The sequence below is a fragment of the Agelaius phoeniceus genome, chromosome 1, assembly GCF_051311805.1.
Source record: "Agelaius phoeniceus isolate bAgePho1 chromosome 1, bAgePho1.hap1, whole genome shotgun sequence".
Classification (NCBI taxonomy): domain Eukaryota; kingdom Metazoa; phylum Chordata; class Aves; order Passeriformes; family Icteridae; genus Agelaius; species Agelaius phoeniceus.
This window is the reverse complement of record NC_135265.1, coordinates 17428814-17451822: the sequence shown is the minus strand read 5'-3', so window position 1 is coordinate 17451822 and position 23009 is coordinate 17428814. Positions and strand designations below refer to the sequence as shown.

The following is a 23009-nucleotide window of genomic DNA, read 5'->3' as shown; positions in this document are numbered from 1 at the left end:
GGCACAGTATTTTATATAAATCTAGTGAGTGTTTTGCAATATATTCTGTCACTTGTAGCCCTTTCTGGAACACTTCCCTATTTCACTCGGCTGTCAACACTTCACTGAAATGCAGACAGGAAATTTTCAAGGTCACAGATTAGTGAAGTGAGAATTAACAAGGCTCTGCTAGAAAGTCATAATGAGATGAATCCTTTATGCTACCAGAGATTATTGGAATTGGGATTTATGAAGCATTTTCCATACTAATCATGCTACTTAGACTCTATCTCCGGAGACTTTTATTACAGTGAATGTTTTATATTTACATTTCCATTAAGTCTAAGAGGATGGTCTCTGTGAGAGATGTAGGGACTTATACACAATGGTTATCACTGTTTCTAGCATTGCCTCTGTACTCTGTGATATGCTTATGAGAAAAATTAGCATTCAGTAAATCTTACTTTATCTACATAATGTAATGTAAGTTACTGTGTATTTTCCTTTGGGTTTGTAAGTTAGTGTGTATTTTCCTTAGGGTTAGATACTTGTGAGTAGCTTATTTGTTACTTGCCTTGTTTTATTTCCTGTGTGTTAGTTTCTGCATCCCTTTCAAGGTCAGGGCATCAGTCTCATTGAAAATCCATGGCATGGTTGACAGTCTGAGATTGCAGAGAAAGACCTGAGGCCTTGAAAATACTCACTCACAAAGTCTTTTTCTTATGGCCTGAATATATTCTCTACCTCTACCTGTCACTGTTGGATTTTGACTTAGAAAACAACTCCAAGTGATAAACTTCTGCTACCTACAGGCTTGCAGTGTCACAAATCAAACTACTATTCTTTATCCTGAGGGGAAGACATCCTATAAGGGTAACAGATATTGTTCCAGGATTTAAAACAGCTTCCCAGAAAGTGGGAAAAGAGACAATATAATAAGTTTAATGAACAAAGCCCCAGGGAGGAGACAAAGGCAGGCAGAGAGATAAACATGCATGCACAAGCACAAACAAAAGGCAGAGGTGAAATCTTGACAGGTGAATGTTCCTAACTTCAACAGGGCCAGTTTCCCCCCAAATGGATAGGCAAGTTTTTTAAAATCCCCCATACATTCTGTGTGTGTTTTTCAGTTTTTATTTAGACAGAAGTGAATGACAGGTATTAACTAAGCACAGGGAGATGTTTTTCCCCTGCACTGTTTGATTTCTGGCTGGCAGGAGCAGTTCTGCTCCTCTGTGCTGAGCTGCTGCCATGGCCCTCACATCTGTAGCTCATGCTTTGGGTCTTGGGCGTCAGGAAGGTTTCAAATATGAAACTTCCTCATAATGACTGCATGCTTTCAGCAATTCAGCCAGGAAAAGGAACAAAAAGAGTATTTTTGGACTGTTCCCAGAAGGACAGTCCACTACCACTGTTCATTTGTTGATACATAACATACATAATCTTTGTGTCTAACGAGGCCATGAGGTGCCAGGACAGGCTCTGACAAACTGGGCATCAAGACTGTCTGTACAGTTTTGAGCTAGGGCATTGTAATACATCCTTATGAGGCCCTTTTATTAAATTTTCTACAGGCCCTCTGCTGCATTCAGTGAATGAGTGATTATTATTTCTTTTTGTTATCCCCATTTGATGTGGCCCTATGCCATATTTGGGGTGTGTTGTTCAGAGCAAGCAATGAATAAAGAACTGTTCATTTCCAAATGGGCATTTTTAAACATGTTACCCTTAGCATCAGTGTACAAAGATTAAAGCCAAAATTATCCATTTTCAGTGTCTGTCTTGAGACATGGAGGGACTGGTTTTTCAGAGTACTGTTCATAGCCTCCTCTGTGGAAAGCACAACCAGGAGATGCTTAGAATTCAGCACTGGTGTGGATCTGGCTTCATTTCTCACATTAGATACTCAAAAAATATATCATGTAAAAATAGTAATCACTTGTGAAAAGCTTATTCTAAGTGATAAAGCCAGGCATGTATAAAATGTTTGCAGCAGAAATAGAAAAAGAACAGTGTTTTACAAAGTACCTTCAGCTCTGTCTCTTTTCTGCCTGTAAACCTCTCCTCCTGGCACCCTGCACACCTCTTCAGCAGTCCTTCCACAGTCCACATCACCACACTGTGGGCAGTTCTATGGCATTCATCTCTAGGATAAGGTAAATCTGGAAGAGGATGAGGGATAGCACCAAAGATGGGGAGTGCTGCTGGAACCCCCAGGTTTAGCAGTCTGGGTTGCATTACTCCCTGCAGGAACCTTGCTTTCTCTTGTTACCTGTTATGTGATAAGTGAAATCCCATATCCTTTACTTAGGCATGATTTCTACAAAATATTTCTGCCCAGGAAACCACGTTTGTGTTGCCTGGGCCCCACATTTATGTGTTGGTGAGTGCCATATTTAGTTTCTTCTGCAAGTCCCCTGTGGTTTGGGAGAGGCTGGAAGTTGTTCTGACTTCCTCTTGTCTTTGCACCACTCTTTTTGGAGTCCACTACTGGTACTGCTCCAAATCTTTCCAACACTTTAAGTACTTTGGATGCCATTGGCATTTGCTTGCATCCTCTTTGAGATGTGAGAGAAGAGGCCCCACGCTCAGCCAGATCCTGTTCTCCCTCCTTCATCCACACACAAGCAAAGAGGTTGATGGGGCATGTGGAAACAAGAAGACTTTAGTAACAACAGTGAGGTGTGGAAGTCATGAGGCAGGCCAGCCTTAATCCTAGAGGAATTAAGAAAATGCTTGAGTATAAGGGCTAAAAGAAGTGCAAAAATTAGAGGAGCTCCTAGAGACCCGAGAATGACGTGTTTAGTGCAGTGAGGCTCCTAGGTCTGTTGCTCACACTCAAGTCAGTGGATATGTCTCCACTGTAAGCAAAAGCCATCTCTAGGGTACCCTGAAGCCATGGGACTCACAGACTATGGTCTGCATGGCCCTTGCATCACTTTGAGTAGACCTGCAAGGCAGTCTTGTGATGATTTGGGGGACAGAGTATGCTGTGCCTCCCACCAGCCCAAGGACCCCACTCTTCTCTCTCAGCCTTCACAGCCACAGGCCATGGAAGTTCTGGAAGGAAAAAAAGTCTGAATCTGGCACCATCAATTCTTATACTACAAATAGCTCTCTTTATTGCTGTGTATAGCTAATTAAAATGATGCTGAGATATGGTGGGAGAGACAGATAAACCTCTGGTAATTTATAATTTGCTAGGAATAACTCAACACTAAAGACTTGTAATCACAGTTCATTGAAATATATGAAAATCCTTTCAGTTGAAGAAAAAAGCTTCTCCTATGACATGGTGCAACTCTCCAGGTGGGAGATTGGACACAGCGATGCAGAAAGAGATTGCGTTGGCTGGCAGCACAGGAGCAATTGAGGACACAATTTTTTTTCCAGTTTTAAAATGGTGCATGCTCAGCTCCAGCTGGCACCCTGAGTGAATGAACGGATGGAAGAGCTGTGCTTCCAGATCCATAGCTCCCTTCATCTCAGTAAATGGGATTTAAAATGTAGTGAAGTGTGGTAGAGAAACAGATGAGTTGCTGTAGCTGTGTTATGGATCTAAGTAGAGTGGTAATCAGTAATTAGAGTTTAAAACATGGGGAAAAAATTGTTGGAACAGTACTATTTTACCAGGAGTGTAGAGTTCAGAATACCAATTGAACTTAGGCAAGTCACAGCTTTAATGTCACCATCCCTGGGGAGCAGTGGCCTGGTTTTGGCCTGTGGTGGTGCTTTTTAAACAAGTAACTGTGGTCAGACATAAAGCTTCATACAGAGCCATGAAAATGGGCTTTAATCTTTGAGGGCTGTCTTCTTTTTGCAAGTAGCTCCTGGACAGCAGAGTGCAAGTGAGCACAGGAATGAGTGTCCTGGCTCCAGAGAGCCCACAGCTCTTTACATCATCTTCATCAAGGGACTGGCATGAAGAAGGGAATGAAGAGAAAGGCATTTCTGCCAGGCTAGGAGGGCTGAGAAGGAACCAGGATGGTCTGAAATAATTCACATTCCTCTCCTGACCACGGCAGGAAGGAAACCCACAGTTTAGGACTTAAGCTCTTCACAAATATGGGTAAATTTATTTCCACTCTTGTCCTGAATGGCAGAGTGGCATTATCCCCATTTTACACAGGCAGAGCTGAGGCACAGTGAGATTAGGGTTATATGGTCCATTTAATATCGTTGTCCATGTTGCAATGCCTTTGGCTCAGTTACAGAGCTTAGTCAAATATATTTGCAACATTTGTAAGGTCTCACTGGCTACAAATACAGCCCTGCATGCTTATTTTTGCTGCAAATCGCAGCAAAATGTGTATTTGGCACCCAAATAGCAAGAAAAATGCTCCCACTTCTGCAAAAAATGATGACCTATGCAAAGTTTGGATTGAATGAGGACCTCAAATGCATTTTTTTTTCATATTCATAGAATATGAGAATATGAGCCTGAGGCACAGGCAGAGTTAGAAGTCAGTTGTGCATGTGTGCTAGACCACTTTCCCCCCTTGCAGTCTTTCCTGTTGTTCACTAGACATCCAAATGTCATTTGCAACAAATTGCAGAGCCTTCTTCATTAGGCAGCCTTGATTAGGTGAAGTACAGACATCTGCATAGCAGGAGTGAAAGCAGCAATGGATTAACGTGGGGATTTGCTTCTGCTTGGAGCAACACAGACCACTGCATGTTTAGCAAACCTAGAAAATATGTTACCCCAGATCTTTTGAGAAAGTTTGATTAAGTCAGTAATAACAACCCTGTGTCCATCCTTTTCTGTAAAGCAGATACATACCACAAACTATGGATATATATCATTGTCCTTCATTATCAGAAGATGCAGAATATGAGCAGTGGCCTGAAAAGATCTCAAGTGAGTGGTCATGGCTCACTCTGCATTGTAACAGGCCAGTGGCACTGGGCAAGTCTGGCCCAGTGTATTGGATGATCAAGCTAAGTGCTCCAAATTGCTTCCTTTTCCAAAAGCATAATCAGCATCATGAAGACAAGGAAGAATCCTGATTTTTAAGCACCAATAATTATACTAAGCAGGTTGATCAGATAATGCAAAGACCAGATAAAAGGTTCTGTGGATAAGAAGTAGGTAGTGACTAAGAAGAGAGATATTTAAAGACTAATTCATTTGTGCACATGACATATTGAGGTCACTTTACATTTTCATCTCCTACCTTCCATTCATATCTGCATCCATTTATGCCTTTAAAGCAACTGTGCCTTTTCTTAACCTCTTATCTATCAGAGATTTTCTCCCAAATCTGAATGCCTGTTTTGGACAATTATTGGGTAACTGCTGCAAGGTTTTTTTCAGAGCTCTTTTATGTTTTATTGTTTTGACTCTGCATTTTCTGTCCAGAGAACAGCTGACAGCTCTCTGTCCTAGGAATTTCCATAATTTTTTCAGAAGGGGAAAGGAAGGATTTTTAGGTTTTGTGCTTGATACGTGAAATGGGATAATTTTTAAGCCTTGTACTAAATCACAGAAACAAGATCATGTGTTTTGAGCTTTGAGTTTGCTCTGGACAGGTACGCAGTATGATAAGATATTTCTTCAGTGGTCAGAAAGTCACTTTTCTACACCAGACTTTTAGTGGAAAATTATTCAGCAAGCCAAATAGGAATTTCATATCACACTTCATAGATTTTGACCATTAAAGATAATTGGTGCAAAGCAGTCACTAGTGTCCCATAAACAATCTAAGAGAGAGATAAATTGTACATTAGAACCTGGCTGCATGGTGGCCAGATATACTCAATTATCTATCAATCTATCTATCTATCTATCTATCTGTCTATCAATTATATCTTTGTTATTCATTGCAGTAATAAATACATTAATATGTTACCTTACTTTATATTGCAAATGTAAAAAGGCCATGTAGGAAAAAAATACAGCAAAAATTTTTAACACCTTCAGATTTTTGTTGCAAATTGCACTAACCATCTGTAGCTAATTATAGGAGCTTGACTTCTCCCCCAAACACAGCTTTTACATCATACATTTAATCTGTTTAATTAATGGTTTAGATAATAAATTGGTTTTCTATCAGTCTGTTTTGTCATTGCTGATGAAATTATTGTAATGTTGGACTTAGCAAGTAAAGGAACTCTGTTATTTTACCTTATGTTTTAAGAGCTCTTCCATATTTGTGTTCCATACCAGATGTCACAGTAATTATTATCTGCAGACAGGAATGCCAACTCTGCTCTAAATGTAAAGCTTTTCTAAAAGTATTATGCAGTGAATGGTACAAACTACTGTTATGTTTCAGTATATTAATACCTTGAAATTGCTTCTTGTCTTAAGAACTCCTTGCAACTATGATTGTGAAACTGAAAACTGAAATTTTCAGAATTAATCAAATCTGGAGATCAGATGTTTCCTGCACTTCTACTTAGCCTAGCTAATTAAAATGGTTGTGTTGTGAGGGTTTTGTTATGTTTTTTAAATGGAAGTATGACTTTTTCATTTTCATTTGCTCTGTATGCAAAAAAAAAAAAAAACCCAAAAAAGCAAACCAACCAAAAGCCACTTATTCAAAATTACAGCAATTTTATTTTTTCTTCCAAAAGTAAGCAAAATTTGGCCCTCACTCTTTAGTTCAAGTAAGAATACCTTCAACAAATGAAATTTTACATGATTTTTTTTTTTATTTCTTTGAAAGCCAAACTTTTTCAAACTCTCAGCCTCTGTTAGCACTTGTACCTATCTTTTTAGTCAGAAACAAACTTGGGGTTCTTCTCGCTTCAGCTGAGAAAGAGGAAGAAGAATCAGACCATGGTAGTTTTGTGGAGTGTGCCTGTTATTTCACAATTAGCTCATCTATTCAGTTCTGCTGCTCATGCTGGGGAGCAGGGGAAGTTTGGATGAAAGGTAAAATGTGAGGAAATAGGCATTGTCTGGCATGTTAGAGGAGCCCTGCTGAACAGTGTTGGTATGAAGGGTTTCCATAGAAGACAGGACAGTAAGATACAGGGATCTGGCTTTAGCAGCCTAATTCCAACAATTTTCTGCTTTTCAATTTCTTCTAAATCATTAGGGAGCAATGAAAGCAATAAATTACAGTCATTTGAGGAGCAATACATTCCAGTGCCATCATTCTGCATATGTGAGGCAACTACCTTAAGAAAAAAACCCAAACGCTAAGATTTGTAAAAAACCTTTATTCTCATTTTATTGAAGCCAAATTTGTATTCCAATTTTGTTCAGGAAAGACTTCAGGATCAAGATGACTTTGTAAGTCATTTTGTGCAGGAGTTTTTAAGAAACCAGAATGATAGACTTCATTTATAGCATAACTAATTTTCTAGAAATTAAATGGAAGTAGCAGCCACTTTGCCCAAGTGTATGAGTAATTTGGGAAAAACATACCTGCATGTGTGTTTTTGCTGAGCTCAAAACAGGCTGGAACACAGTCTCAGAGGATTCATACTTTTTTTTTTTTTTCATTTTGACACTCAGTAAAGTTTCAAATCATATTATTACTTAGTCAAAAGATCAAAGAGTTTATTAGGGTTTGGTTTGTTAGGGTTTGGTGAGGAAGATCTCAAAACCAGCAGTATGGATGGATTATGCCCCTTCAGATGTTTGGGTTTATGTAACTGGTAAGACTGCTGGGTCTATGAAGGCTGTGTTCTAGTAAAAATAGGATCTTGGAGATAGAACATGTATTTTTCATTAAGAAATGTGCTAAGTGTTGTTCAGAGTTCAAACTGAGCTCTTTTCATAGCACAGAGATATCTGTGTGACTGAATTCATTTTATCCAGATTTGTCTCTCATTGATTTTAGTTGGAATTAATAGCAATATTTGAAGTTTCAAAATGGTATAACAATATATTATAGATAAGTTACAGCAGTCATGGATTACAAGATGTGGAGGAAGTGGAGGGTGTGTTATAATGAGATATCCAGTGCTGACATTATATTTTAGTCTGCTCTTAATGGTGGGTTCACAAGCATTTGTGTCATTACTGAAACCAGACCAGTAATTATTTGCTGACCAGTTCCACAGGGTGATGTCACTGATCACCAGGTTTAGTTACAGTATAGAAAAACTATTGGCAAAAAAAAGTCTAAAAAACAATTTATTTTCTAGTATACTGCATTTAAGTGTAGTTCCTATTGCAAAAATTCAACAAGACAAAAGAAGTGTATGAGTAACAGTGGGATCACAGTTTCTGAAGCTGGTCTGGAGCAGTGCAGGGGTCTAACATGAGCTGCACATTCCTGGGTGGCACTCAAACACTTCAGCCACTGGCAACCCAGACTGCAAGGCAAGAGGGACTGGCACCAGCTCTATTCATAACTGCATGACAGAGCTGCAGGGTGCTTTTCTGGGAGTTTTTTTGAGGTGGTTAGGAAATCACCTCATTTGTATCAAGGTCAAAATGATGTCACATCAGGCTGTCCACTGGAAGCTGAAGTCAGTGTACTGTTGGGTGCAGATGAGCTGTCTCTATCTGAATTGTTTAGGCTGGTCCAGACACTCTACTTTTTCTCCTTTTTTCCTTTACTCATTTTTCTCCTAAAAGAAACACATAATTTCTTTAAGTGCATTAGACCCTCAGAAGTGGCTTGTCATATTATGGGTACCAGCAGAATTAACTGTCTTGAACAGAGGAATTTTTTAAACACAAAATGCCTTGTTTTATCTAAGTTATAAACCTTTGAAATGAAAGTGTTGTCTTAAAAAGCATATAGTAGCACTGGTAGTAGCACTGTATCTGCCTCTGTAACAAGAACCAGAGCTACAATTAAAAATACTTGTTATTTGAAGTGATGTCAGACTTCTGTGCTACCAATTATAAAACCAAGCAAGACATTTTTAGACATTGTCTCAGAGTTTGTCAATTGGTAAACTGAAATGCCATGAATGCAAAGGTTCCTATGTGGAAAAAGATGCGTAAAATTAAAACCAAATGTATCATGTACAGTGACAATATCCAAAAGAGTTTGACTGTCTATGTGTGTACTTATATACATGTGTATTGTCTTTGCTTAGATACTCACACATACAGAAGATACTGTAGTGCTTCAAATTTCCTTCCATCTATAAAACTAATTGCAAATTATTTCTTTTTGTTCTTCTCACAGCTGAATTTTTATTCCTCTTGTGGGGTGTTTATCTCTGCTATGCAGTGCGGACAGTCCCATCAGCATTTCATGAGCCACGTTATATGGCTGTTGCAGTTCACAATGAGCTCATTATCTCTGCTATATTCCATACAATTAGGCAAGTGATCTGTAGATCTAGTAATTAACCATTTATCTTTCAGGTTTCCTATGGTGCAACTTAGAGTGGGTGAATGGGATAGGATGCATAATGGAAGGTCTTATTTGTTTCTGCAAATTATGTGCTTACTAAAATTAAAACTGTTCCCATGGGATCCAAGAATATGAAATTTTATAATTAGGGTTTTTTTCTCTATAGTTAGGTGATATTTTCTTAGATCAAAGTTCAGTGTGTATGATAAATTAGGTATAGCAGTTCCACTGTCTGTCTTCAGTCATCTACATACCATTCACTGTTTTGTATCCCTAGAAAAACAGCAGGTAAGAATGCTGGTTTGTATGAACTTTGCTGATGTGTAACAGATTGGTGAGCTGCTGCTATGTGTTAAGATGATTGTACTGGTTTGGGCATGAAGCATAGTGTTTTATATGCTGACATAAAAAAATTGTTACACATATAATGCTGTATCAGTAATATAAAGCCTATGTTTCTTCTGAAGTCTATAATGAGCTCTGCATTTCATACTTGTAAATTGTTTGGGTAGTGACAAATAAATAAGGGTCTTTGCTAGAGCTACATGAAAATTTACTGAATCTGGCTTTCCTACAGAGTACCCTGTAGAAATGAATTGGTCCTAGAAAATGCAAAAAAAGGAAGATAACATGAGTTTCATCTCATCCTGTAGAAACTCTTAAGACTTTTTTCTAACATTCTCACACCTTCTTTTGCTTCCTAACAGATTTTATCTACTAAGTTGTTTTTTTTTTACATTACTTCATTGACAGTCTTCAAATGCTCTTCTTTGTTCCTTGGTCTGTCTTGGCACTAACATTTGTCCTTGTCTTCTTGATTTTGCTTTCATGGTTTTTTCTGAGTAAACATCAGCAAAGCAAATCCTTCATCTCTGTTCCTTCCTGGTGCTCTTTTCTCTTATCATTGTTATACAGTTCACTGCATTTTTCAGGCATGCTATTTTTTTCCTTCCCCTTCTCCTAACCCCGTATTTCAACACCCACATACACTCAAAATCTATACTCCTTAACACAAACATCTGCAAAGTTATTGTTTAAATTCTTTAATTGATGGCAGCATTTTCCTTTTCATTCCTGATAGATGTAAAATTTACTTACAATACTTTTGAGTTTATATTACCAATATGACAGTTTCTCAGTCAATTTTCCCCCATTGATGTATATTTCTAAACTGTGTGTTGAGCCATGTTAGAACATACAGTTCAGAGGTATTTTAGTAGGCTGCAAGTTTCTTTTAACAATAGAACAAGAGGCAAGTAACCTTGGATGAAAGAAAGGGGAAAATGTGATGTTTTAATACATTCCTTATGAAGGAGACACAAAGGGATTAAGTCTTTCAGTTTGTCTTGACAATCCTGTGCCTGCAGCCTAAGGTCTGCTGTTCCTATTCTTCCTTCTTTTCTTTTTTTTTTCTTTTTTTTTTCTTTTAATGTACATTTTGTATTGATTCTTTCCCATCTGTCTGGTATCTGCTGGTTTGTTGAAGAAATATTGTGTAGTGTTTATAGATAAGATTGAAAAAAATGCACACAATCCCTCCTGAGTCCCTCCTGAGATTATGTCCATTTCTCCATTTCTGCATGCCCAACTCTTAATCCATTTCGGGGTTTTTTTGGTTTTTTGTTTGTTTGTTTGTTTGTTTGTTTGTTTGGTTTGGTTTTTGGGGGGTTTTTTTGTTTTGTTTTTTTGTTTTTGGTTTTTTTGTTTTTGTTTTTGTTTTTTTTTGCTTCTATCTTCCCTGCCAAGTTCTGGATGCAACTGAAAGGGAGGAAATGTAAAACTTAGATTTATATGACATAGCTGAATTGTCATGAAGCTGAAAGTACTGGAGCCTTGAAGGATACCTACAAGGCAACCATCCAGTCTGAAAACTCCCAAAGCTCATGGAAGATTGATGTGAGCACTAAATAAAACCTTGAACTGTTTGCATTTTGGTTTTGTTTGAAAGTATTCCCATTTCAGAAACAGAGGATTCTGGATTTTCTTCAGATCATCATAGTATTAAATTCCTGCATTGCTCTTATATTACTGAGAAACCCAAAATTTGTATGGAAAAAATCTCATTCAAATAGAAATCCTATCTTTGCTAGGTCTGAATGGCTACTTCAAATGTGATTTTGCATTCAGAGGCATGGTATGGCATGGATGCCTTAATCAGTCAAGGTCTCCAGCATAAAGCAAGCAAAAAAGCCTTCACAGAATCTGAGGATTGGATCTGTTAAAGGTTAAGCAAATGCAGTAGTGGCCATCAGGATGTGGGTGCTTTCTCCCACCTGTCTGATGGATCTGGCTGCTGCTGGCTCTGTTGCAGGTTGAGCAGATGCACCTTGGGGCAGTCACACAGCACCTGGCTGCCCACAGGGGCAGTGCAGGTCACACACACAGCCTGGTCCTGTTCCTCCTCTGCAGCTGGGCCTGGGATGACACTCTGGGTCTTCCCAGGGGCCACCCATGTGCTGCCTGAGGTTTGTGCATCAATTGCACTTGCACCGTGCATCACACCAGGATTTAATGAGAAGATGGGAGATATGTCAGGTACAGAGCTCAGTGGCAACTTGCTTACATGTCACCAACCCTTTTATCCCCCCCTTCTTTCCAAGCTTGTTTTTCTCTCATCTACCTTATCCTCTGTCTGTTCCAGTCCTTTTCTTTCAAATAAACAACCAACCCTCACTATTTTTTTCCGGTTGGTCACAGTTTTCCTGCATCTGTCTTCAAATTTGGCATTTGTGATGCCATTATCTAGGTAATCACCATCTTATCTGCTGTTGGTGATATGGTTACATCATTGCCACTGACCTTGCAAGTTCTGCTCCCTCAAAGGTCCTTCAATTACCTGTGAAGTTTTCCCATCTTTCAAATGACTCCCTATTAACCACCTGTGAAATCTTGCCATCCCTTACAGCATTGTCTGTAACTTTTGTTCACCTTTTGCTCTTTATTTGTTACATCCATCAGTTTCTCATGTCATCTTCATCAGTACAGTTGTGTTCAGTTTGCTACAGTTGTGTTCAGGCCTAAGCCTCCTCATGTTCTCTCACACCCCAAAGCAACAGGAACTCTCTAGGAATTAGTTAATTGGGATATTTTGTTGTGTTCATAAAATATTGCATTTACAAAGTATTAAACAAGTAATTATGACTATATTATTACAGCATGTAAGCCAGTGTTTCATGCCAGACTATTTCTGTTAACAAAAGCTTCTTCAAAATGTGCATCTGTGAACTTGGATAAGTTGCAAATGTCATTTCTATCTGAATGATTTTTGTTAACCTGGAAAATGCAAGCCAGCAGTACATCCGCTCATCCGTTGCACTGCTCACTGCTCCTGGCTTTGGGAGCTCACCAAGGCAGACAAGCCAAGCATGCCTCAGCTTTAACTGCACTGCTTCTTCTACCACTCCTTTAGAAAGCTCAGCAAGGAACTGTTTTGTTTGACAAGTTCAGCCACTCATTTCCAAGCATTCACATGTGGCTCTTGGATCCCACAGCAGTGAGCTGGGCGGTCCTGCTATAAAGATCATTTCTCTGCTCCCTGCTAAAATGCATTTCAGTTCAGTTCTCCCTTGGATGGCTTATCAGCTGTACTCAATAGCTGTGATCTGTGGACATCCTGTGTTTATAAAGTGCACTGCAATTCATCATAGTACATGTGCTTAACCTAAAACCATCCCTTCAGCTCCTTAATGTATGTAAGCTGCCATAACTCAGGCCAAAGAAACTGTGACATTATGCACAAAACAAAAAGACAGCTCAATAGAGTGAGATATATGGAATAAGCAGTATAATTTAAGGTCTGTTGTTTCTTTTTATATTTTGGTTTGTTGTTTTTATTTTTCAGAGTTGTTTTGAAATTTTAGCATATAGGGAAGTTGTGTGGATGTAATTTTTAGTCTATATGAAAGCAGTACAGAACAAAACCAGTTGTGTTTGGCCATTCAGTGAAAAGAAACCTAAAGATATTAAATCTAATGCACTGGAGAAATGCAGTGAACTGCAACCCTGAATTCTATTTTCAGATTCATTCTTTCTTCAAGACTTCAGTCTGACTGGATGCTGATGCTGTTCTTTGCACACACACATTTGACTGTGACAGTCACTGTTGGGCTACTTCTGATCCCTAAGGTATTTGAGTCTGCTGTCTGTTTTCTTTTGCCAAGTCTGAGGAAGATAAATGTTGTCATGCAGAAGCATTTCTGTGTAAATCTAGCAACAACTTATAGAAAAGGAGGATGTAAAATACGGCTATTTTACCTTGAAAACTGTATTGTTTTTATTATTAAAAAGTAAACATTTTCAAACTTTCTTTCTTTCAGCTTTCAAAATTCTAGGAGTTTAAAGTACTTAAAATGTTGATATGATTAATAGAAGAAGGAAATAATCCTGCCTAATTGTGCTTTTTTTTTTTAGGTATTTGTATGACCATGCTGCTGCTAGAGTTAGCTGAGAACAGACAAAGTTTAGGCAAGGGCATAGAACCACTGGGATCAGGAGGCTGGACTAGCCATGAGATGGGGAGGTAGGGATTTAAACCTGGCAGTTACAGGCTGAAAAAGGAGAGCCCTTTGCAAGTCAGAGCCTGGGGCAGACAGTGCTGCACACTGGGAGGGGACATGGCCACGGCAGGGAGCCAGGAGCGGTGCTGGGAGCCAAGAGGGGTGTGTGGGGGCACAGGGAGATGGTGATGGCAGGATCAGGAAAGGGCAGAGAAATCCCCTGAGCTGCAGCCCTGGAAGCTCCAGTGTCATCTCAGCAGGGGCAGGAGATCTGGCTCCTCCTGCCCCTAGCAACAGTCCCCAGGAATGGAGTGGAAGTTCCTCCTGAGGACAGTACCCCAGCAAAAGGAATGACTTTCTAATGAGTTTAGAATGACTAATCATATTAATCAAAAGCTCAAGAGTCAAAATAGCAGTAAAGGTGAAACATATGAAGAAAGAGCATTAAGCAGTTCAGGTTGATAGAATTTTCAGGTTAATGAAGCTGCTATTCCTGCCTTTTTCCTGTGTGTCAGAACAGGGTATGCTGATGACTGTCAAATATATGGACATTGAACAGTCATAACAAGGGACCCATTGATGCAGCCTTAATACTGCATAACCTTGTTTTATTTTAAATTACTTTTCTGGTCTTTAGCAACAATATTATATTTTCTATTTTATATTCATGTGCTTTATTACATATCTTCAGAGATATTACACATCTTCAGAGGTGTCTTTTTAAACTAGCCTTGAAAACAGACCTTTCTGAAGCTGACTCATAACTACCGATCAGCATTTTCATTTTTAGCTTATTATCTGTGTTTCACTGCACAGACTTTTCTTCCAACACACCAAAGAATTCAGAGAATTAAGATGCACAAGGTTTAGTTCTATTCATAAAGTCCTGAAGACAGATGACTATGTGGACAATAGTAAATTCAGATGAGTGAATCAATATGAACAAAACAATAATGACAACCTCACTCCAACTCCTGATTCAAGGAGAAACATAGAAGAAAAAAAGTTGTCTTTTCACCTGGTGAAAAGAAAACCTGGTGAAACATAGAAGAAAAAAAGTTGTCTACTACTTTTTCATTAGTTTCTTTCTTTTTTTTCTCCCTTTTTTTGTGTTGGTTTTTTTTTCCCCCACCTTCTGTCTTCCTTTTCAGGGTTAGCATCTAAAATAGAAGAATTGCTTTCTGCAGGATTATTAAGATATGTATTGTAAAAATTAGTGTCCTACTGTTTTAGCAGCCTTATAGGAAATAATGTCTGAAAGTCTATTTTCATGTCAGCGTAACTGAAATGCCATTTAAAGAGGTTCAAACAACTATCAAAATAAGTAGGATTTTTTTTTCCTTATGCAAATTTCTAAGATTTATCATGTTAAGCCATCATTAATAAGAGTTCCTTTCACACAATACTGAGACTCTATGAGACACTGCTTAAGCAAATGAAGCTTAAGTAATGTTTTGAATTTGAGAATCACATCAGTCATTGTACCATAAAACAGTTGTAAGCTCTTGCACTGATGTTGAAGTAAACTTTTGCACTCATGGCAACATTTTTTTTGTGAATACTTATTGCAGTTTTCACATTCAAGCAATAACCCAAGAGATGATATAGCTACAGAAGCTTATGAAGATGAGCTTGATATGGGTCGGTCCGGATCCTATCTGAACAGCAGCATCAACTCAGCATGGAGTGAACACAGTTTGGATCCTGAAGATATTCGGGTACATAGATCTCATTTAAATAGCATTCCTTTTCAAGAACACTTTTTCCTAGAAGGAAACTCCAACTTGCATGCATTTGTTTCTCTTTGCAGATATCAGCTGGAAAATGCCAGCTTAGATCTTTTAGGATTGTGGTATATGGTCATGTAAACTCTCATGTAGTATTTACTAGTGTGAAGAGATGCTGCATCACTAGTTGTAGTAAAAGTCATAGTGGTGGCTAAGAAGGAGGAATCATCCTCAGCAAGAGCTGTTACTCAGTTTACATAGATTCTTTGATTTGTTTTGAAGTGCAAACAGCTTTTGGTTTCAGTTTAATTAGTCATTTGTATGTAACATACATAAGCATACGTAACTATAAAGATAAAAATTTTAAAAGTTGATTAATGGAGAAAATTACTTTATTCTTACTTTACATGGTTAAAGGCCTTATGTTCTCAGAACAAAAAGCAGCTATAGAGTTCAGCAGGAAAGCACACACTATAGCATTGTGAAATCTGAAACAGCATAAATGAGTATGAAGTGTGCATGCTATGGAAAGTAACATGTTTGTGCATGAGAGTTGAACTTTTTTTTAAGTGGAAAAAAATGGGATTCAAGTTGATGGAGAAATGACATATTCAAGAATTAGAAAAGACAGTGAAATGAGTTTAATGCCCTTTTTAGAGCAATAGGTCTTGTATTCATCAGGCTGCTTGTTTGACTGTAGTCACTTTGTAAATACTAGTTTTGCCATTCACTTTGCTTTGCAGGATGAGTTGAAGAAACTATATGCTCAGCTTGAAATCTATAAAAGGAAAAAGATGATTGCTAATAATCCACATCTCCAGAAAAAAAGGTGCTCTAAAAAGGGCTTGGGGCGCTCGATAATGCGGCGTATCACAGAAATCCCTGAGACAGTCACCAGGCAGTGCTCCAGGGACGAGAAAGACCTGATGGAGCACAGTGCTGTGAAGAACTTGGCCACACTGAAGAAAAACCCACCAGATTCCACAAGTTCTTCAAAGCCAAAAGAAGATACTTTGAAAAACAGAGTCTTTTCCTTAAAAAAGTCCCACAGCACTTACGATCATGTTAGGGATCAAACAGAAGAACCAAATGGCTTAACTACAGAAAGTGCAGAAGTTATAGCTTCTGAGAAAACACTTCTGGACTCCTTGAATGGTAACAAATTAACCAAAAATGCTCCTGATAAGGTTGAAGCTGTCTCTACTGAATCAGTCCCTTTGGTGTGCAAATCAGCAAGTGCACATAATTTAAGTGCCGATAAGAAGCCTCTGCACCCAAGAACATCAGTGTTACAAAAATCCCTCAGTGTTATTGCTAGTGCCAAGGAAAAGACTCTGGGACTAACAGGTAAAACACAAAGTCTAGAAGAAAGCACTAAATCTCATAAATCTCAGCAGAAGGGTAAGGAGGCCACCAAAAAGCACTCAGCCTCCGATAAAGGGGAACATAAGGATTCCCACCGGAAAAACTCTACCCAGTCTGAGGAAACAAAGAAAACACATAAATCTGGAATTATTAAGCAGCAAAAGGTCAGTCAAACACCTGCAAATCCAGACACAGGGCCAGGTAAGTCTCTACACAAGGAAAATTTCGACATAGGAGAAGTTTGTCCTTGGGAGATATATGACCAAGTTCCTGGTCCTGTGCCTTTTGACTCTAAAGCTCAAAAACATGTGTCTATTGCTTCCTCAGAGCCAGAGAAAAACCACCCTTCCCAGCCAAAGGGGAAGACTCATCATAAGCAGAAGACACCTGAGGGGCACCAACAGTCAAATCAAAAGAGTTCGGAGAAGGTGGAAGCTACTCAGGAGACACAAGAGCACCAGATCTTCGAAAATGAGAAAAATCAGTCAAATTCCAAGTCCCAGGTGTCTCCTGGGCTGAAGTGTGAGAATGTTAATAGGTATACACCTAATACCCATCCTGGAGAGCGGGAGGAGCTGCCCCAGAAAACAGCAGAAAAGGAAAACCTCAATAAATTGGCTGAACAGAAAAAAATTACCTCTTCTGAGGGAAATGTGCTTTCATCTAACTCCCATAAGCCAAGTAGTTACGTACAGCAACCTTTAGCATCTCGAGCTGAAGTCTGCCCTTGGGAGTATGATACAACAGATTTACCAAAAGCAGAAAGAAGTGTAGCTTTATTGAACACCTCTGCTATAAGTGCAAATAAAACAGCAGCACCTCGAAAATAAGAGGCTTTTGGACTGAGGAGAGTAGCAACATTGAGAAGACAGACAACAAGAAGGACAGAGGGGACTTAGGCCAAAAGGATCTGAAAATTCCTAAGGAGCATCACTTAAATCAAGGGAATCAGCACTAAAAATATGTAGGAGTTAAGCAAAGTAAATTATCGTTATTGTTGTTATTATTTATATGTTGAGTGCCAACAATGTGATTAGCAGTGCCCAGAATATGGTCCCTGCTCCAAGGATTTTACTGTGTCAATGAAAGAAATCTGCCTTTGTGAAATCAATTTTCTTGTAAAAGAAAAAATAATAAGATGATAACAAACGCACAGTATAGATCTTAACCAAATTATTTCTGGATGCCATAACTGGCTGTAACTTGCCCTTGGGACTTTAAAGATCCAGCAGAAGTGGGACACAGAAAATGTCCTGATGGCAAAAAGGGGTACCAACGAGCAGCTTATTAAAGTGATGACTTTTCACTTTTCATATTTAATCTAAATAGCACTGCTAACTCAATGCATCCCAAGAATATTTTATAAAATGATTGCTTTCATTTTCTTATTACTGTGTGTTTAAGTACATTGTTGTGTCTCATATTAAAGCATTCCAGATTGTATAATTTTTGCAAATAACTTTGATATTATGTGACACAACAACATGTTTTTGCAATCTGCAGATACTGTCTTCTAATTGCAAGTTAAAATACCTGCTGTAGAACTTTTTGTTTATATATAGAATTGCAGTAATCTTTCACTGGCTGTGGAAGCCATAATTCATATTGGGAAATTCTTTTGGGCTTTGGAGATTATTTGTTTTTCTTTCCTGTAATTTATATAGTCTTTTTTTGTTTTGTTTACTCTCTGTTATTTATATTTATAGTTTGATACTGTATTATTCAGGGGTTTTATATGCAGTAAGTTATGCACTTCCCTCTTAATGCTAATAGACTTTGTTAATAGTGGAAATTCAGTTGTCTTAGCTGCATATACTGGTAGGACAACTTATCTGGGTTTTTTGTTATTAATTGGAAAATATCATCTAAGAGACGAAAAATCTTACTTTAGACATCGATGGTGATGATCTTGTTCAGTATTTCATACTGAACCTATCCTGTTAAATAAGACAAGCAAGAATGACAATGAATATACTCCAGAAATGATCACATGTTTTACTAACACCAGACAGCTCTGGGAGATATTTTATTTATGGAACAACACTGTACTGTTTACCCCTGTTGGCAAACCTCAAAAAATTGGCTCTTGGAGTGAGAACTCCGAAATATTACTCTTCCCCCACATATGCAAATGTAAGCTATACTGGGAACGGAAATGATGGCATCTCTCTCCAACTGTCCAAAATGCTTTGACTTTTTTTAAATTTATATGTACATTTACAGTAAAAGTTGGTGTTTGATACAGTGCTACTTTTCAGCAATAGCTACAGTCCTCATTGTGCATATGAGCTTAATTCATAGGTGGCCCATTCACAACTATAAGTCTTAGTGACAGTTCACCATCAGGGCCTGAGGACATGTTGAATTCTTCTGAGGAGTGTCAGCAGTAATTAAACAGCCCCAGCCATCTCAATGCAGTACCAGTAAAGTGCTGTTCACAGAAATTGGCTGTACGCAGTGTACTCCAAAACAAAGACAGCTCAGTCCTAAAGAACTTGTGCAATTTGAGAGAAGTGATGGGATTCGGTGGAAGAACATGAAATGTGGATGATTGAATAGAATGTGTTGTTTAATATATATAATATATATAAAAATAGATATTTATATATGTTTAATATATATATATATAAATGTCATATCTAATACACACATGCACATACACGTATGTAGTATAAACTGATTTTTGTGGCATCATAGAAAAAGTGGCTTAAGATAAAATGCAATGAGCAGAGGGATTTAGACAATGGGGAAGAGGATTTTTCAGTCCTTCAAAAAGGAGAGGAGTCTATGGGCATGTCCAGACTGACAGATCAAGATGGATCTCATTTTCCTACTGCCACTGCTAAGCCCAAACCTGGCATGTGCCAATACCTGAGCCAGCTGGGGACAAGTTGACTCAGGTCTTGGTGCTGTCTAAACATGTTACCTCACTAATAAATTCTGCTCATTAGCTCCAGGTGAAATTGACTGAACTGCCCCAGCCAACCTGGTTATCCAGGATAGTGCTCAGTTCCACCATGGGGATGTGCTGACTTAGGTCTTTACTACCCCGGGCTCGTCTGACTCTCCCATCCCTCTTTTGTAGGGCATAATTATGGTCTAGGAGATCTGACTGGGACCCTTCAACCCAGAATCCCTGTTCCACCCATGAAAGGGAGTCAGGCGTTTGAGTCTGGGTGCTTTGGACATCTTGCACCCACTTTGCACACACAGGGCCACTGGCATCCTATGTGCAGCCCAAATCCAGCTCTGTCCTTGGTGTGGAAGAGTTGAGATTAGGCCTAGTGTGCTCAGATTCTGCCTTCCCAGTCCCAGACACCCATGGGATTTGTCTGTAACTTGTCTTGTCAGCTTCAGTGGGACTTGGTCAGCTTTTCTGAGAGAAAATAACCCTGAATTTCCATGGGAAGAAGTCTCTCCTAGGAACAGAGCTTTTTGGGAGGCCTCCAGGAGCACACTGACCCTCTGTGCAGAGAAATACACAATTTTAAACCTGCTGAAATGGTGACAATCTTACACCTCTCCTATCCTTGAAGGGAAGTTCTGCAGTGTCAGCAGTGGTTTTTGGGATTGGGACAGGGGGACAGCTTATGGCAGCCTGCCCTGGCTCATTTACAGGAGCCCAGCTGTGAGGTTAGAAGAGACATCCACGGAGGGATCGGGGAAGGAGATCTCTGTATGTACTCACTGCCTCTTGGAGACAGATGGTTGCAAGGAGCAGGTACCAGCCCTCATGCCCTTGCTCATCTGGCCCTCCATCCTTTATCTCAGAGCTGAGCAAGGCCACACTGCCCATGCCCTGCTCTGCAGGAGCCCTGTGGGGTGCCTCGTGCACCGAGGACGGGGGATCCACATTGGCAGAGTGTCCACACTGCACCACTGCCCCTTGCAGTCCTGGCAGGATCGAGCCCATCGTGCATGACTGTGTCTGTGCCACCGCTGTATATCTGTACTTGCTTGGTTTCCTTTCCCTTTCTTTCTGTTTGGAAAGATAATTTCATTAAAGCCCAGTCCTTGGCTGGTGTAAAACAGCCCAGCTGCACAGAAAGCAAAAAGCAATGGCTGGTTAACCAGGGAAGGCATTGGCTTGTATATTCTTGTTTGGTTTAGATTTCTTTCGTCCTGACCCTTTCCCTCACTTCTTAAAAACTGTCTGTTGTGGTTCTTTAGGCTCATTGTAGTCACATCCCCTAACACTGACACAATTGGAAAACTTTCCTTTAGAAAACAAAAAAGCTTTCCCCAATTTATTAAGCAACTGATCTTTGGGCTACAGATTCAATTGGGACTTAAATTATTTCACATTTAAGAAAATGAGGGGCCAAACTTCACTCAACTATCCTATCTCACTATGATGCTGCTAGAAGCATTGCTTAATGAAGACATACTAAGTTAGACATAAATAATGTTTTGTATTTCATAGATTTTTCTCCACCAGCATATATTGACTAGATTGCTTAGATGTCTTTTTCTGGAATTTCATTGTCATTGTTTAGCCAAGAGAAGTGCAACTCTAGAGTAAAGATGTCATAAGGATGTTCTCTAGCAGATCTGTTAAGAGAAAAGACAATAAACATGAAGGTCACAAACATTTGCTAGGTTGTCCTTCTAAATGCATGTGCAAGCTGCATTTCTCCTTCATTTCTAAGCCATGGTTTATAAGTAATTAGATTTATACCAATCTTATTAGACTTGTATAATTTATGCAAGATTATGCGCTTTAAAATATAAATCAGTGCACACCTATCATCAGCTTTGGTGGCATCATAGACCTGAAACCAGACAAGACATTTATATTTGCTCTCCTTAGGCTTTTGCATGCATATGACAACAGGCAGGCCTGAGCAAACACTGCCTTTGACTTTTAAAATTTTAGCTACTCCAAGTTGTAGAGTATATAAAGCTGTAAGTCTCTTCACTTTATAATGTGGTTCTTATGACAATGTTATCTGGCAACCAACAGCATCCACCATGAAATACTTGATAGATTTATGTTGTAATGTGTTGCAGCATGTAAATAATGTAACTTCTCTGCAATAAAGCACATTTATATTAAATCTGTCGGCAGGCTTTTGTGTTGTGATTTTCTGAAGTCATTATTGATTCAAACTGAGTGGGTTTCCCATCAAACTTGTAAAGTAACTAACTTTACAGCTTCTATGATCATATCATGCCATTATCATTTTCTGGATTTTTCCTTATATTTTCATTAGAGTAGATATGCACTAGGTTCAGGATTTTATGTTAGGAAATAGCTCTGTTTTCTCAGTGGTTGCAATTTTGAGGTCAAAATTGTAGAGTCCATTCTATGTTCTCTTGAATTCAATGGTAACTACAATGTTAGAAAACAAGGGGAAATAAGTAGACCACATTTTACAATGTCATTCTAAAATCCTATAGCTCATCTGTACTATGTGTGCACATGCCTGGGTTCCTCATCTCAAATATCTATACCTGTCTAACAGATACAGGAAAGATACAAAGAATGGGAACAAAAAAGATGAAAGACAGAGAATGGCAGCTGTGTAAATGAAACTTGTTTACCTTGGGAGAGAGATGACTCAGAAACAGGGATGAGACCTATAAAAATTGTGAATGATTCAAAGGTAATTAGGAGTCTGGAATTTGCTGGATTTTGTTGTGCAGGAACTATAGAACACCCAGGGTGGCCATCATGCAGCAGCTTAAAATAAATGAAGTTTTCCTCTGCATATGTCATGAATAAATTGTGGAGCTCACTTTAATAGATTGCTGTGCATATCATGGGTTCAAAAAGCATTGGAGGGCTCATGGAAGACAAATCCATCAAGATCCCTGAACATGGTCAATAGAAAATTCCTAAATCCCTAACTAGATGGCTGATAAGTAGTATAATTCTCTTTGCATAGAGATCACCCACTGCTCAATATGGTGCTACATGAACATTTCATCCAGCACAACCTCTGTACATTCTTATGTCTGCATAAATACAGATAGTTTAGGCTACTTAGTTTATTTTTAGTTGTCAGCCTGGTGGTTTTTAATGACTGATTATTGATGTGCAAGCCCAGGTAGGTAGGTTCCTGCATGGGCATATGTATGTGTTCACATGTACCTGTCCCAGGGTCTCCTGGGTTGGAAAGCTGCCATTTGGGTAACAGTCTAAGTCAAGCTGTCAGGTGTCATGGAAA

The 23009-nt window shown here is 38.9% G+C and overlaps 1 protein-coding gene across 1 annotated transcript in view; it reads left to right on the top strand.

The window, feature by feature from the left end:
- The window catches only part of GPR158 (G protein-coupled receptor 158), a 188005-nt gene extending 166109 nt beyond the window's left edge, over positions 1-21896 (top strand). The window contains exons 8-11 of the mRNA XM_054640621.2: positions 9081-9219; positions 13271-13376; positions 15319-15465; positions 16218-21896. Coding sequence (XP_054496596.1) covers positions 9081-9219; positions 13271-13376; positions 15319-15465; positions 16218-17669 — 1844 coding nt within the window. The 3' untranslated portion in view covers positions 17670-21896. The remainder of the gene's footprint in view (positions 1-9080; positions 9220-13270; positions 13377-15318; positions 15466-16217) is intronic.
- The last annotated feature ends 1113 nt before the right edge of the window (positions 21897-23009 follow it).